The sequence below is a fragment of the Osmerus mordax genome, chromosome 26 (genome assembly GCF_038355195.1).
Source record: "Osmerus mordax isolate fOsmMor3 chromosome 26, fOsmMor3.pri, whole genome shotgun sequence".
NCBI classification, from domain to species: domain Eukaryota; kingdom Metazoa; phylum Chordata; class Actinopteri; order Osmeriformes; family Osmeridae; genus Osmerus; species Osmerus mordax.
Genome location: NC_090075.1, coordinates 1104610 through 1120271, shown reverse-complemented (window position 1 = coordinate 1120271; position 15662 = coordinate 1104610). Strand labels below are relative to the sequence as shown.

The window sequence follows — 15662 nt, the reverse complement described above, 5'->3', positions numbered from 1 at the left end:
ACTTTCCTCATGACTGTTTGACTTCCCTGTGAGAACCTCTTCCTGGCCCTTGACCAGAGCATGCATTAAGATGAGTAGTGCACAGTTGATGCTTTCACCAAAGGGTATAAATGTGTACACGTTAGTAACGTAGAACTGTTATTTTGGTTACTTGATTGAATTGATGCTTTTGAACCATATACAAATAGTTAAAGAGAGTTACAGAGTAATAGATTGGTACTAGCTGCATCTCTTTCAGGCTGAATGCTTTGAATCACAACAGATTTGCATCAGTTTTGTCTTATTTTTTTGTACAAACTTGTAAATACAACACCTTTTAAAATGGTTGCAAAGGTGGATAGTTTTTTTTTCTTTTGTAAAATGTTTTAAAAGTTTACATTAATTCCAAGCCTTTGTATATTTTTGAGCTGTGCGACACTCGTCTTGTATTTATTTTTTAGTAAACATTGTGAAAATCCCATCATAAATACTATCTAAACTGGCTGATTAGTAAATGTGCATAGAAGAAGCAATAAATGTGACTGCTTTGAAAAATATATTGTGTGTGTGTGTTATCATTTTGTCCGCTGCATTTTCTGGGAAAATAAATTTGAAAATAGGCTTTTTTTGAACCACCTGGAAATGTCCCGGCATGCTCTCTCCTTGGTAACGCCGGAGCTGAACTAACACGCCACATCCTCCTCCGCCATTTCACTAGCTTGAGCCCAACGCACGGAGGCTTGGTCTGCACAGTTGTATCTTTAAGCAAGAAAATCACGCAAAACACGGATAACAAACACGGATTTTGCTAGTTTGATAGCTCTTCGATAGTGAACAGAGTGATTTTTTTGTATTCCAAATCCACCGAAACAAGAAAAACTGCGCAAGATGTCGACTGAACAACAGGCGCAGGCTGTTCCCGAGAAACCAGGCCCACCGCCGCAGCAGCAACAGCAGGGGTAGCGCACCGCCATTCACTTATCAACTAACTAGCTAGTGCTAGCTCGCTATAGGGATTAACACTAGGCCTTTCTACTTTAAAAATTTTGAAAGTTGCTCTAGCGTAACGACAAAAAGAAAGTGCCAGATATCTTGCTAGCAATGCTAATCGGCATGCAATTTAACGTTGGCATGGGTAGCTAAATTGATTGCCATGTTTCATGTTCTCGTTGGTATCTGGTAGTCTATATTGCACAATAGCTCGCTAGGCTAGCTGCTTGCTAGTTTGCGGATAAAGCTAAGCGGTGTCTAAAAGTCACTGGGTCGCACTTTCATACAACAACCAGATATTGGATGGTGCTATTACAAGTATAATTTAGTTTTTATACGCTGAAAGAGAAATGTTTCATTGACCGGTTAAATTAGTTGACTCTGTACAGAGCTCCGCTAATGCATTGCTGGCGTCGTCCTTTGTTAGTAGCTAGCTAATGTGCGGACAGCGTTTCACTTAAGTGGACCACTTAACGAGACTTCCAGAATGAATTAAGTTTTAAGTTCTATTTCTCCATAGCCCGTAGGCCCAAAGCTTAAGGATGAGTGTTGTAATATTTTTAAATGTTAAAACTTTTTTTTTTTTTTTTCTCTCAAAGGGAAGTGAACGGCAAGGCCAAACATGAACCGGCCCCGCGCAAGGAGAGACCGCAGAAACGAGGAGGCAGCGGCCGCTTCGAACCCTACGGAAACCCGTCCAAGAGATACCGTGTGTTTGTTAGCAACATCCCGTACGACGTCAAATGGCAGGCGCTCAAGGATCTGATGAAAGAGAAAGGTATGGTGGCCCGAGGCTCGGACAAGCAGCTCAGTTTATGGAGTTGGGCAAAGGCCACTTATATTATTGGTCGTATCTTTTGACTCCAGTGTAGACTTGACGGGCTTTGGCAGATTTGAACAGGAGAACACGACTTCAACAAATCGTAATTTGTAGTTCTTTGTTCTGTGTTTTGAAAACTGGAAGTCATGGTTTAGTTTTCAGAAAATCTTTCTCTGGGTTTGTGTCCTTGGCTAGGAATTTTTATAGTGCTATGAATAGCATTATAACTGTACTTTTGTTTTATCGAAGCATGTGGATTTAAGGCTCCCCACGATTTCAACCGTGAGAATCCACGAATGAAGGTTAAGCCACAGGTTATGTTAGGTTTATCTGAACTGTTCCATCTAAAACACTTGTGTTGGGCCCTGATAGGGATATTTATTCAGAGTTTCATAAAAAAAAACGGTCATACTTCCATTACATTGCCATGAGACGTGAAATGAATTTGGTCTCAGGTGTAGTTTGTTAAGCATTGTTAATCTTTGTGGGTCTTGCTTTGATTCCTGATTATGAGCTTGGAGATGAAGAATGCTGATGTGTGTGGACTGATGTAATTCCATCTTCATTTGCAGCTGGATGTATGGTAGACTTTTTTTATTCACCAGGGGAATCATTAAGCCAAAAGAATGGTTTGTCATTTACAGCTAAAGCAACTAAACTGCACAGCTGTGACAAAGATGTTGATATCCTTGTAATTTAACTCAGTAGATAGCACCTGCTTTAATCACAAAGCTTAAAGGTGATCTGTTAGGCCCTGCTAACGCCTTTCAGAATCAGTACTTTGTGGTGTTTTTTTGGAGTTGATTTTGAATGTGGCGTTTAAATTGCATTCTCTCTTTTTAGGTTTGACACAGCAAATATTGTCTCGGCAGATCTTCGTGTTGTGCCAATCACGGAAGTGTGTTGGGGTCTTTGTTGGGGGTACAGGTCTACAAAAGAGAGCCGCTTCTTCAGCCTGGTTCGAGGCTCCAGACAAGCATCTGGAAGCAGATTCTTGGGAGTCGACTCATTTGCTGGAATGAGCTTTTATCTACGGGCGTACCAAAGCATAAATTGTTGAGCTGCCTCGGTTCCAGTATATTATTATTTTGATATCACCAGTGAGTCCAGTTGAGCATATCGGAGTTGATGGGGGAAGACATAGTGGCAAAGTCTTGGTTGCTAAAAGACCATCTTGCTAAATAAAACCGATGAATTCATGGAAGGGGGTTCCTTGGGTTACAGAAACAGACTGTCATTCAATCAGCTCATTTAGCCGACAAGAAATAGTTCCAGAGTGCCGTCTCTCACCGCCCAGAGGGCCTGGCAGCGGCGTCTGACTGTTAGGGATGTTTTGGTGTTTGGAGAGTTCATCGAGGACGGGCTGAGAAGTTTCTGCTAGGTTGTAAGCTCGCTTTTTGTAGACCTGTACCAGACTGGTGCATCTGATGCCAGAGAGGGGAAGGAGCTGGAGTTGAGGGCCGAGCCCGCTGTCCCCGGCCCCCCCATCGTGTTCGTCTGCTCTAAACCCCCCTTGTTCTGTTGGCTTCTCTCCCCTGGTGTGTGTCGTCTGCAATCTGATTTGTAGTGGGTGAGGTTACGTACGTGGAACACTTAATGGACGCAGAAGGCAAGTCAAGGGTAAGTGGACCAAAAAAAACAACCATAGACGAACCTGTGTTTGTCAGCTTGAGTCATTTACTTAATCTTTCAACTGTTGTGGGGGATGTTGTATAAAAACCTGAGGAGAGGGCTCTGGAGGGAGATCCTGAGGGGTGTGAGGGAGGCGTGCGGAGGGAGGTGTTCGGTGAATGTTTGTGGCACTGAACTTAGCTCCTCCGGCGTCCGGATTGGGGACTGTGTTCTCCTGTGCCGTTCGCCTGTGAGCAGTAGCTAGCTACGTCCCTCTGCTGGTCGTGTTGGTTCATTACACGGGCGCCCCCTAGGGGCGGCGGAACAGGGCTGTTTGTATCGCCGTCACACGAATCCTGAAGCCTAGACTCTGGTTTGTGGGTCAGATATTTCCAGTAGCTTTCCATGGAAACACCATTTTGTTAGGGTCCTCCTGGCTTTGAATTGGAAACTTGAGTGCTTAAGATTGACCTGTGCTTTTTGTAATGTTGTCTGGTGGGCTAGCGTTTCTAAGAGGTAAGAATTTAAGGCCTAGACTGTATTGCTTTTGTGTAGATTAAATATCTATTATAATGCCTGTCTTCATATAAAGTTTTGCCTGTGGGGGGGACACATTTTTGATCAATTTACCACGGCTGATTTCTAACTTGAATGATCTTGTCTTCTACTTTCGTTGGTGTCGTTGCGGTCGTTGCTGTCTTCCATCAACCAAGGGATGCGCGTGAGTATTCTCCCCTAGCCGTGTGAGCTGTTTCTGGGCTAGCTGGTGTCTGGGTAGCGGGTGTTGACGGAACTTTCTATCTTCAGGGTGGTTGAGTTCAGGACCGAGGACCTGATGAAGAAAGCAGTGGAGAAGGTGAACAAGCACAACCTGAACGGACGCCCTCTCAAGGTCAAAGAGGTGAGTTCACCTGGGGTGTATTTGAACCTTCATTCAGGTGCTCTAACCACTGAGCTACACCCTCCCACCCCTTAAGTAGCTAAACCCCTCTCCCTCCCTCCCCAGGACCCAGATGGCGTGATCGCCCAGAGGGACGCCCGCAGAGCCGGGGGAGGCAACGGAGGCGGCCCCCCCGGAGGTCACGGTGGCATGAACATGGGCAACATGGGCAACATGAACATGGGCATGAACATGGAGCGTATGGGCATGGAGCGTATGGGCATGGAGCGCATGGGCATGGAGCGCATGGGGCCCGGGCCGGGAGCCCCCCCCGTGGTCAACATCCCTCCCAGTCTCATGAACAACCCCAGCATCCCCAATGACATCATCCACGGCCTGCAGGCCGGCAAGATCGGCAGCACCATCTTCGTGGCTAACGTACGGGAGTTCAGGCCCACACACGCTTGTGTGGACACACATTCTCTCGTACACACACACACACACACTCTTGCACACGCACATTCTCTCTCGTACACACACACACACTCTTGCACACACACATTCTCTCTCGTACACACACACACTCTTGCACACGCACATTCTCTCGTACACACACACACACTTGCACACACACATTCTCTCTCGTACACACACACACTCTTGCACACACACATTCTCTCTCGTACACACACACACTCTTGCACACGCACATTCTCTCGTACACACACACACACTTGCACACACACATTCTCTCTCGTACACACACACTCTTGCACACACACCTTCTCTCTCGTACACACACACACTTGCACACACACATTCTCTCTCGTACACACACTTACACACGCACATTCTCTCTCGTACACACACACACACACGCACTCCAACACACAAAGGAACACCTTAACGTTTCTCACTCTAACTTGTATTCAGCTAGCAGAAACCTCACTTAAATGACTTCCAGAGCTGCCATGACTCAGGTCCTAACTGGGCGCTGTCCTCCATCTTGTGTTCTCGCAGCTGGACTACAAGGTGGGCTGGAAGAAGCTGAAGGAGGTGTTTGGCATGGCGGGCATGGTGGTGAGGGCCGACATCCTGGAGGACAAGGATGGCAAGAGCAGGGGCATGGGCACCGTCACCTTCGACATGCCCATCGAAGCTGTCCAGGCAGTCTGTATCCTCAAGTGTGTGCGTTTGTGTGTGTGTGGAGGGCGTGGTGTGTAGGTATGATGTGTTTGTAAAGTTTGGTTATTCGAAGGTAATGTCTGATAAGGGTTCCATGTTTGTCCTTGACGGAAGCTTCAGCCATGTTCAACGGCCAGCTGCTGTTCAACAGGGTCATGCACGTTAAACTGGTAAGTAGCGCACTCGAGGCTCCAGCCCAAACACACCTAGATGATGTCATCCAAGATGGCGTCTGAGTAGTGTCTGAGCGGACGTGTCTGTGTTTCAGGATGAGAAGTCTCTGCCTAAAGGAGACTTCGCACCCCCGGAGAGACCCCCGGCTCTTCCTCGTAAGTGCACCCCCTCCCCTTCCAAATCCCAACTTCCTGTTCCTGTGAGCCAGTTAGTTCAGGATGTGAAGGATCGTGTTTGTGTCCCCAGGTGGCCTGAGTGGGATTGGCCTGGGGCTGGGCCCTGGAGGGCAGCCCATCGACGCCACCCAGCTGAACCGAGGGGGAGGTGGGGGCGGAGGGGGCGGGATGGGAAACATGGGTCCTGGAGGAATGGACAGGCCAGGTAAGCTTGCTCCTAGACTCTGACCGCGACACTCCGTTAGAAACGCACACTCCTGATCCATGATCCATATGCAGTACAGCATAAATGAACAGATATCCCACCTCGAAGATTCATTAATTCTTCATATAAGTCTTCAGGCTTGTAGGCTTTGTGTGTGTGTAAAGAGTAAATATAATTGCTGATGCTGACCATTTTCTTTGTTTACAGGAATGGACGGCATGGGTTTCGGAGGCATGGGCAGGATGGGAGGTAGGTACTCTAGCGCCGGGGACGCGAGGGGAAAGAAAGATTAACAAGAAAAAGAAAAGGTTTGCATGTGGTTTTGAAGGCCTTTCATTGATCAGTTTGTGTGGGTGCTGTCAGGGATGGATAACTTCGGAGGAGGAGGAGGAGGAGGGATCAACAACAACAACAACATGGACCGCTTCGGCCCGTCCGGGATGGGCAGGATGAGCGGTAAGACAGGAAGTCCACAGGAAGTGACACGCTGCTTCTCCTCTGCCTCCGGAACGGTCGTTTTAACTGTTTTTCTATGTCTTGCGCCTGTCAGATATGGACCGCGGTGGGATTGGCGGTGCTTTCGACCGGGAGTTTGGTCGAAACGACATCATGTCTCGCAATAGTTTCGGCGACTCCTTCGATCGAGGAATGGGTTAGTGTCTCCCGTAGTCAGTTTCTGTCTGGTGGAACGAGCTCGGTGCTTTCACGAGTTCACATCGACCTCACACCCTGCGTCTCCTGAACGTCTGTCCTTCCTCTTGCAGGTAACTCCCTGGGTATGGACCGTCTGGGCGGAGGTATGGACCGCCTGGGTGGAGGAATGGACCGCCTTGGCGGAGGAATGGACCGTCTGGGCGGAGGGATGGAGAGGATGGATCGCGTGTCTGACTTGGACAGGCTGGGGTCTGGCTTCGACCGGATGGGCTCAGGGATGGAGCGCCTGGGTCCTGGGATGGACCGCCTGGGCTCCGGTTTAGACCGGATGACCTCCAGTGTGGACCGCCTGGGCCCGGCCGGGTTCGACCGCCTCGGCCCGTCCAGTTTGGACCGCATGAGCGGGGGTGGAGGAGGAGGAGGAGGAGGTGGTGGTGGAGGAGGCGGCCTGGACTACACCTCCCCCATGGGCATGGACCGCATGAATACCGGGATGGACCGCATGGGGTCCAGCTTTGACCGCATGGGGTCTTCAGGCGTTGACCGTTTCCCCTCCGCAGGGATCGAGCGCATGGGCTCGTCCATGGACCGGATGGGGGCGGCCGGAGTGGGCGGGGGGCAGTTCGACCGCCCGGCTGACCTGGAGAGAGGGGGGTTCGGAGGGAACTCCTTCGGGGGGGCTGGGGCCGGGGGGCCCGGCGGGCCGGGGGGGGCCAACCCCAGGAAGGGCTGCCAGATCTTCGTCAGAAACGTGAGTGTTTGTTATCGATGAAGGAAGAGAGATCGAGGTCCGTTTTGAAATGTATTCATGTTGAGTTCAGTCTGTAGATTGTCATTGTCGCCGTCTCAGTCTGGACATCATTTAAATGTTGAATCTGTTGTTTTAGATGAATAAATTCACCTTTAAGGCTGTGGGAGAAACAGTTACTCATGAATCTCTGTTGCAGCTGCCCTTTGACTTCACCTGGAAGATGCTGAAGGACACCTTCAACGCCTGTGGTGAGTTACAGCCCTGTCCTGCCTCTGCAGCAGGGGTACTGACCGCTGGCTCAGTGCACTGCCTATGTGCCAGTGAGTTTCACCTCACCGTCCCAAAATGGCCACATGGGTATTCTTCTATCCTTGGTCTTGTGATTGATGAGTCGTACGCATCCGTACAGCCCTCAACCTTTCTAATAACGGCGGTTTGTGTTTGTCTGTAGGGATCGTTCAGTACGCCGACATCAAGATGGAGAACGGGAAGTCCAAGGGCTGTGGCGTGGTCCGCTTTGACAACCCGGAGACGGCGGAGCGTGCCTGCCGCACCATGAACGGCTACCGACTGAACGGCAGGGAGATCGACGTCAGGATCGACAGAAACGCGTGATCTTACCGTCTCCCGACCACCGGATTGGTCCGATGCGACCCTGTCGATTAGTTCAAGATGCATACAGTCAATCTTTCCAGATATTACTTTGTTAGACATTTGTGGTGCAAATGTGTACTTTAGTTATGGCTTGACACCCACCCGCTCCCCCCCCCCCCCCCTCAACCCTGTATTTTTTAGTGACCAAAATTTTAATTTCCTTTTCTTTTACTTGTTATTCCCAAGTCTGTTGCCTTTGTTGTATAAGGTGTTTTGATAAATAAATATCAACATTTGAGATGTGTGTTTTCTGGTGGTCTTTTTCCGATAAGGTATACAATACCGGTAAATGTATCAATTAAATAATCTCAAATGAAAGTTAATGTCCAGACACTTATGGATACATATCTATATATTCTGGTAAAATCGTTCATTTGTTGATGGAGGTAGCTTTAAAAATAAATATTTGCTGTTGACTGCAGTATATATACTGCAAGTCCGGGCCACTGTAACCTTTAGGGCCCGCCTCCAAACGTACGTAGCTAGGTCACCGGAAGAAGGTCATGAGCATTGCAACCAAGATGGCGGCCTCCTTGTGTCAGTGTTACCAGGTGAGCTGTGAATTTCCTTACATTTGAGCTTTTATCTTTAAGAAAACAGCGATAGCGTCTACACTAACGTAAGAATTGTAAATGTGCGCGAATATAAAAACTCTGGACTCAACTACTGGATGTCATGATGCAGAATAAATGACATAACGACCGGGAAGAAAGTTGGGATTGAATGGAATCCCATGCCGGTGTGGGCCTTAAATGATAAAAGGCAGAAAACATGTCGTTTTTTGGTGAAGAAATCCCTTGTAGAGTATGCGATGTATACAGTTAGACAGTTAGCTTTCCACGTGCTATCCAGCTGGTTATATACATTGCAGCGCCATTGTAGTCGATAATCCATAGCTGGCTAAGCTATCTGCAACCAGCACTACTGTAAGAGCCCTGACCAGTTTCTGCGATAACATCGTTTAGGTTGTACAGTATACTTCAACAAAACAAATCGTGGAAACTCAAAGCATTAGTTGTATAGAAGTGCAGTATTATAAAAACATCGGGGTTGTTTTCTTGGGCAGGGTGAACCGCTAGTTTTGCACTGATTTATGCGTTCTCTCTAGTTATGTATCAGAAGGAGTTTGATGGTGTCCAGCCCCTCATACCGGCTCCTTCACAACAGACCTCATGTCTACAGGATATGTGGTTCCCTCGCAGGATCCGTCACAAACTCCTCACAGGTAAACCTTCATCGTCTGAATCACTCCCTTACTCACCTGTTCATGAACTATCGCATCAGAGTTTTATTGCCCGGACATCTTTATTCAGTTTAAAACTGCATTACTTGTGTGTGTGTGTTTTTGTCTGCATGCTAAAGTTTAGCGACAAAACTTATAAACGTCTCGTTAACAGCCAGGTTTAGCAATTAACAATCAAGATTAACTGGGTCAGTTACCCTGACTAAGTTCAGCTCAGTGGTTAGAGCTTTTGACGGCAGAACAAAAGGTTGCAGGTTCTAACCCCCCTCCATACATCGCTTTGGATGAAAGCTTCTTTTAAAGGAACAGGTTATTACTCTTATCATAACAGGTGGATGTGTTGCTACTGTTCTGTCTGCAGGTACGGTACTCGTCTGGTCGAGGAAGTGGAGCGGGAGGAGGGGCCAGACGGGGCTTCCTGGGGGAGTTCCTGGAGGGCCTGAAACAGGAACTGAGCAAGAACAAGGAGATGAAGGAGAACATCAAGAAGTTCCGCGAGGAAGCCAAGAAACTGGAGGACTCGGAAGCCTTGAAGCAGGCACGAAAGAAATACGTGAGTTTGAGATGTTGTGGGACACTTACTGCTCAGTGGTTAGAGCATTTTGACCGATCAAGAGGTTGCTGGTTCAAATCCTCACCGTTTTGGATAAAACATCTGCTATATGAACACAATGTAATATTATTATTGTTAACTGTTATACAAAGCTGTACTATTTGAAGTGTTGGATCACATACCGGAGATGCATTGGAGTGTGTTTGGGCCTGAAAGAGATTTCCTGTTGTAGAAAACGATCGAGTCTGAAACGGTGAAGACCTCCGACGTTCTGAAGAAGACGTTTGGGAGCTTGTCTGAGAGCGTGAAGGAGGTAAGAGAGGTTTAGCATCACCCGACACCAACATCTACACATCTGTCCCCGTGGAATATCTACCTACCTACCTACTGTTGTAACACGTGTTCTCTGTGTGTGTCTCTCTGTGTGTGTGTGTGTGTGTGTGTCTGTGTGTGTGTGTGTGTGCACAGGGGCTGGAGGAGGTCAGTCGTACAGACCTGGGAAAGAAGATCAAGGAGGGAGTGGAGGAGGCTGCCAAGACCGCCAAGTCTTCTGCTGAGACCGTGTCCAAGGGTGGAGAGAAGCTAGGCAAGACTGGAGCCTTCAGGGCCATATCCCAGGTGAGAACCACCCTCCTGGTTCTACCTCAGTCATGTGGTGACCTGGGGTAGAACCCCCCCCTTTCCTGTTCTTTTCAATGCTTTGAGTAATCTCTCCCTCCCTCCCTCCCTCCCTCCCTCCCTCCCTCCCTCCCTCCCTCCCTCCCTCCCTCCCTCCCTCCCTCCCTCCCTCCCTCCCTCCCTCCCTCCCTCCCTCCCTTCCCCCCAGGGTATGGAGAGTGTGAAAAGGGAGATGGATGTGCTGGGCCACGGCGGGTCCTATCGCCCCCCAGCCAGGCTGAGGAAGAGGACAGAGTTCTCCTCCAAGGGGCCCGGAGACGAGAGCAAGGTCTTCGAGGCCAACGAGTACGTCTGGCATCTGTGTGTGTGCGTGTGTGTGTGTGCGTGTGTGTGTGTGTGTGTGTTGGGAGGGGAGGGGGGGGGGGGCATGTTTGTAGCTCTAATCTGTGTCTCCTACCAGGGTGCCCATGTATGTAGTTCTTGTCTGTGTTTTCTACCAGGGAGGCCATGTTTGTAGTTTGAATGTGTGTTATTTTCAAGGGAGGCCATGTTTGTAGTTCTAATCTGTGTTCTCTACCAGGGAAGCCATGGGTGTAGTTCTGCACAAGGACTCCAAATGGTACCAACAGTGGAAGGAGTTCAAGGACAACAACGTTGTTTTCAACAGTAAGTACTGACCTTCATTTTTTTAGCAATGTTTGCTTGGCTACTAGCTTGCTGTAGATATTATGCAGTATCCATCCTTTCATCCATCTGTCCTTTCATCATTCGTCCTCTGATTCTTGTTGTGGATTTCTGGCTGCTGTCATACATTGTGGTGGCCAGCAGATGGTGCCAGATCACTGTAATCACCAGCTGTGGATGAGCTGGACTAATACAGTAGGTAGACGCGGTAGCTCTGTGATTGGACGAGCACCAACAGTAGGGAGTTGAGCTGCAGCCATCACCACGGAAACCACCGCCAGCTGCTGGCTGAAGCTAGACCAGGATGAGAAACGTCTTCCTCCATTGAAGCCTCGTTAACCCAAGAGTTAATGAGCCTTCGCTAACGAGGGGCCACTAACGAGCACAAGTCTGAATGCAATCGAACCATCTCACTTCTCAGAGAAGAGTCCAACTGCTTGCTTCAGACCGCACCTCTCTCCTCTGACCCCAGGCTGTGACTGTATGACTGATCTGCATGTATGACTGCCTGCAGCTACACCTGGATGAGAGGGGTCTGAGGAGAGAGGTCTGCAGTTGGACCCTTCTCGGAGAAGTGAGATGGTTCGATTGCATTCAGGCTTAATTTTTAAGGGTCTAATTTTTGGGGTTATACATTTTTGGATCCAAATTTCACCATTCGAAATTGAGCAGCCTGAATTTTATTAGAATTTCCAAACATTGAAATAAATGTATATTTCAATTTTAAATAGGTGAATGCCCCAGCGGGCGGGCGGGCCCCAGCGGGCGGGCGCCAGCGGGCGGGCGCCAGCAGGCGGGCCCCAGCGGGCGGGCCCCAGCGGGCGGGCGGGCCCCAGCGGGCGGGCGGGCCCCAGCGGGCGGGCGGGCCCCAGCGGGCGGGCGGGCGCCAGCGGGCGGGCGCCAGCGGGCGGGCCCCAGCGGGCGGGCCCCAGCGGGCGGGCGGGCCCCAGCGGGCGGGCGGGCGCCAGCGGGCGGGCGCCAGCGGGCGGGCCCCAGCGGGCGGGCGCCAGCGGGCGGGCGCCAGCGGGCGGGCGCCAGCGGGCGGGCGGGCGCCAGCGGGCGGGCGCCAGCGGGCGGGCCCCAGCGGGCGGGCGCCAGCGGGCGGGCCCCAGCGGGGCGTCTTTGCTGCTGCCTGGATGTTTATCATGCTCCCAGCCGCTACACAGACGCACAGTAACGACTGTACAATGTCAGCAGAGAATGTTCCTTTTTCCTGCTGTCGAGTACTGAGTTACTGCAGCATCGACACTACTGGATGTTCAATGCATAAAGGGATCACATTTGTGTGTGTGTGTTGTCCCTGTGAGTTACTGTCACCGATGGGTGACGTACAGTGAGTCATCAGAGACCCTGCCAGGGCAGCTCAGGCTGGCGGTCTGCCCCAGCCTCAGGGCCCTGCCCTGGGCTGACCACGGGGGGAACACTGGGGTCTGCTGCTGGAGGAAACACAGTCCTTTTACTGTCGGAGAGTGACCAGAATCAAAATGTGTTCATCTGGTGTCATTGGTGATAAATCCTCACAGACCTTCTCCATCCCCCTCTCTCCTCCTCTCCTCCTCTCCCCTATCTCCCTCTCTTCTCCTCCCCTCACCTATCTCCCTCTCTTCTCCACCTCTCTCCTCCTCTCCCCTATCTCCCTCTCATCTCCGCCTCTCCTCCTCTCCCTCTCTTCTCCATCTCTCCTCTCCCCTCTCTCCCTCTCTTCTCCTCTCCTCTCTCTCTCTCCCTCTCTTCTCCATCTCTCTCCTCCTCTCCCCTATCTCCCTCTCTTCTTCTCCTCTCCCCTATCTCCCTCTCTTCTCCTCCTCTCCCCTATCTCCCTCTCTTCTCCTCCTCTCCCCTATCTCCCTCTCTTCTCCTCCTCTCCCTCTCTTCTCCCACTCTCCTCTCCTCCTCTCTCCCTCTCAGGGTTCTTTGAGATGAAGATGAAGTATGATGAAAGTGACAACGCTCTCATCAGAGCCTCCCGCGCTGTTACAGACAAGATGACCGACATCTTAGGTAACCTTGTCTGACCCTGGTCTGACCTAACCCTGGTCTATCCCAGACCTGGTAACCATGTTAGTCAGACGCTAACCCTGACTCTGACCTACCCTAACCACAGTAACCACGGTAAACTTCTCCTCAGGGGGGCTGTTCTCCAAGACGGAGATGTCCGAGGTTCTGACTGAGATCCTGAAGGTGGACCCCTCCTTCGACAAGGACTCCTTCCTCAAGCAGTGTGAGGCTGACATCATCCCTAACGTCCTTGAGGTGAGGGAGAGAGAGGGGGGGGAGGGAGAGAGAGGGGGGGGGAGAGAGAGAGAGAGGGGGGGGGAGTGAGAGTGTGTTAGGAGAGCCTGCATTAGCAGCTGGTCTCTGGCTAATGGTTTAGTATTTATGAATACTTCTCTCTTTTCCTCTCTCACCTTGCCCTGTGTATCTCCCCTGTGTGTGTGTGTGTGCGTGTGCGTGTGTGTGTAGGCCATGATCCGAGGAGAGCTGGAGGTTCTGAAGGACTGGTGCTATGAGGCGGTAGGTACCCTCACCTGCACCAGCACACTGCAGTCTCTGCTACACACTGATGAGCTGTTCTCTTAACTCTCTCCCTCCCTCCCTCTCAGACCTACAGTCAGATGGCTCACCCCATCCAGCAGGCCAAGGCTATGGGGCTGCAGTTCAACTCCAGGATCCTGGACGTGGACAACCTGGACGTGAGTTCACACAAACTGGCCTCTCAGAGTAGCAGGACTCTGTTCTACACTCTAACACGGATGTGTGTGTGTGTGTGTGTGTGTGTCAGCTGGCCATGGGGAAGATGATGGAGCAGGGGCCAGTCCTCATTATCACCTTCCAGGCCCAGCTGGTTCTGGTGATCCGCAACACCAAGGGGGAGGTGGTGGAGGGAGACCCTGTGAGTACACACACACACACACACACACACACACACACACACACAGCCCAGACCAGGGAGGAGGCCTCCACACACAATTTGTCAAAAGAAGTGTCGGCTTAAATAATATAATATGATTATTATATCAGCCTACTGCCTTGGTAATATCAGGACATGTCGTGTGTGTGTGTGTGTGTTGCAGGAGAAGGTGCTGAGGATGATGTATGTGTGGGCTCTGTGTCGGGACCAGGAGGAGCTGAACCCAAACGCTGCCTGGAGACTGCTGGACATGTCTGCCTCCAGTACAGAGCAGATCCTCTGAGAGACACACACACACACACACACACACACACACACACAGGACATGTCTGCTTCCAGCAGGGTGCATATGAGAGGGCCAGGCTGGGTGTCTGGTGTCCGGGAGGACATGCAGAGAGATGACCAGTCCTCCAGTCCTGCTGAACCAGTACCACCTAGTACCCCCAGCTGACACCAGGGGGCAGTAAACTCTGGATGTCTTCATCCAGCGCTCGCTCTCTCTCCCTCTGCCCATCCTTCCATCTCCCCGTCAGTCCAACATCCGGATGTTTATTCCTCTATGTCTCATCTCAACTGCTCCTGTCTTCCTCCTCAACAGAGAGTCAGAGGTCCCTCCCTCCATACCTCCCTCCATCCCTCCCTCCATACCTCCCTCCATACCTCCCTCCATCCCTCCCTCCATCCCTCCCTCCATACCTCCCTCCATACCTCCCTCCATCCCTCCCTCCATACCTCCCTCCATACCTCCCTCCCTGCAACACCCCTCCATCCCTCCCATCCTCCCTGCAACATCCCTCCCTCCATACCTCCCTCCATCCCTCCCTCCCTGCAACATCCCTCCATACCTCCCTCCATACCTGTATAATATGATGGTCAAGTTAATTGATGAAGAATACTAAATGGATAAAGAATATATTTATTACAAAATAAAAATAATCATTTTCTTTATAGATCATTTTTGGAAAAACAATAGTGTATTCTCTTGCTGTACCCACTATTCTTAGGCTTGCCTCAACAAACATTAAACTGTCTTTTTATATTTTGGAGGGCAAAGTAGTAGTTGTAATGACCTCAATTAAATGGGGTTAAAATGTTCAACAGCGACCCATTCATTTTGCTTTTGGGGGACACTGTGAACCTGTTATTTTATAAATCAAATGCTAGTTTTAGTTTTTCACAGTTGATGACCTTGGAGTTTCTAATGATGTGGAGCCGTGCTTGGATGTGGAATGTTTTAGAACCTTGATTTGTGTAATTATATATTTTTTTTTATTGTGATTTTTTTGTTTTTTTGCTTGGACAGAAAGTCTCCACTGTAGTCCAGTCATGTGACTCAAGTTTCAACAATGTGCCATGAACTCTGCCAATAGGTACAGAACCAGGAAGCCATGACCACATTGAGCCCAATGAGCTGCCAGCTTCCACAACATGCACACTATTAGATCTGACAAGTATCTGTATAGCTTGCTATAGATGAGTTAAAGTGTTGTGGGCATCTTGTTTTCACCTGTCCCATCTCTGCCCAGATCTACTGCTCCCTGGTGTCTGTGAGGGTTTTGGTTGGGTCCGAGGAC

General features: G+C 50.1%; 2 protein-coding genes across 2 annotated transcripts; both read left to right on the top strand.

The window, feature by feature from the left end:
• Nucleotides 1-698: 698 nt before the first annotated feature.
• Nucleotides 699-8317, top strand: hnrnpm (heterogeneous nuclear ribonucleoprotein M). The gene is made up of 16 exons (XM_067229760.1): nucleotides 699-938; nucleotides 1569-1747; nucleotides 3357-3409; nucleotides 4114-4121; nucleotides 4208-4301; nucleotides 4407-4718; nucleotides 5301-5454; nucleotides 5586-5635; nucleotides 5734-5794; nucleotides 5886-6020; nucleotides 6228-6269; nucleotides 6384-6476; nucleotides 6571-6672; nucleotides 6785-7425; nucleotides 7622-7673; nucleotides 7877-8317. The coding sequence occupies exons 1-16, from the start codon at nucleotides 868-870 to the stop codon at nucleotides 8038-8040; spliced, it is 2211 nt and encodes a 736-aa protein (XP_067085861.1). The 5' UTR covers nucleotides 699-867; the 3' UTR covers nucleotides 8041-8317.
• Nucleotides 8318-8600: 283 nt separating this feature from the next.
• timm44 (translocase of inner mitochondrial membrane 44 homolog (yeast)) lies at nucleotides 8601-14770 on the top strand. The gene is made up of 13 exons (XM_067229772.1): nucleotides 8601-8630; nucleotides 9188-9304; nucleotides 9684-9875; nucleotides 10108-10188; nucleotides 10344-10493; nucleotides 10702-10838; nucleotides 11074-11159; nucleotides 13086-13178; nucleotides 13306-13430; nucleotides 13641-13691; nucleotides 13781-13870; nucleotides 13960-14070; nucleotides 14252-14770. Exons 1-13 carry the CDS (start codon nucleotides 8601-8603, stop codon nucleotides 14369-14371), a joined length of 1383 nt encoding a protein of 460 aa, XP_067085873.1. The 3' UTR covers nucleotides 14372-14770.
• The last annotated feature ends 892 nt before the right edge of the window (nucleotides 14771-15662 follow it).

What these genes read in the sequence shown, in the direction of transcription:
- hnrnpm (XM_067229760.1), top strand. Translation starts at nt 868, where the DNA reads ATGTCGACTGAACAACAGGCGCAGGCTGTTCCCGAGAAACCAGGCCCA. An exon ending in GCACCATCTTCGTGGCTAAC is followed by an intron (nt 4,719 to 5,300) that starts GTACGGGAGTTC and finishes GTGTTCTCGCAG; the next exon opens with CTGGACTACAAGGTGGGCTG. An exon ending in AGGCATGGGCAGGATGGGAG is followed by an intron (nt 6,270 to 6,383) that starts GTAGGTACTCTA and finishes GGGTGCTGTCAG; the next exon opens with GGATGGATAACTTCGGAGGA.
- timm44 (XM_067229772.1), top strand. Translation starts at nt 8,601, where the DNA reads ATGGCGGCCTCCTTGTGTCAGTGTTACCAG. An exon ending in AGCAGGCACGAAAGAAATAC is followed by an intron (nt 9,876 to 10,107) that starts GTGAGTTTGAGA and finishes TTCCTGTTGTAG; the next exon opens with AAAACGATCGAGTCTGAAAC. An exon ending in TGTCTGAGAGCGTGAAGGAG is followed by an intron (nt 10,189 to 10,343) that starts GTAAGAGAGGTT and finishes GTGTGTGCACAG; the next exon opens with GGGCTGGAGGAGGTCAGTCG.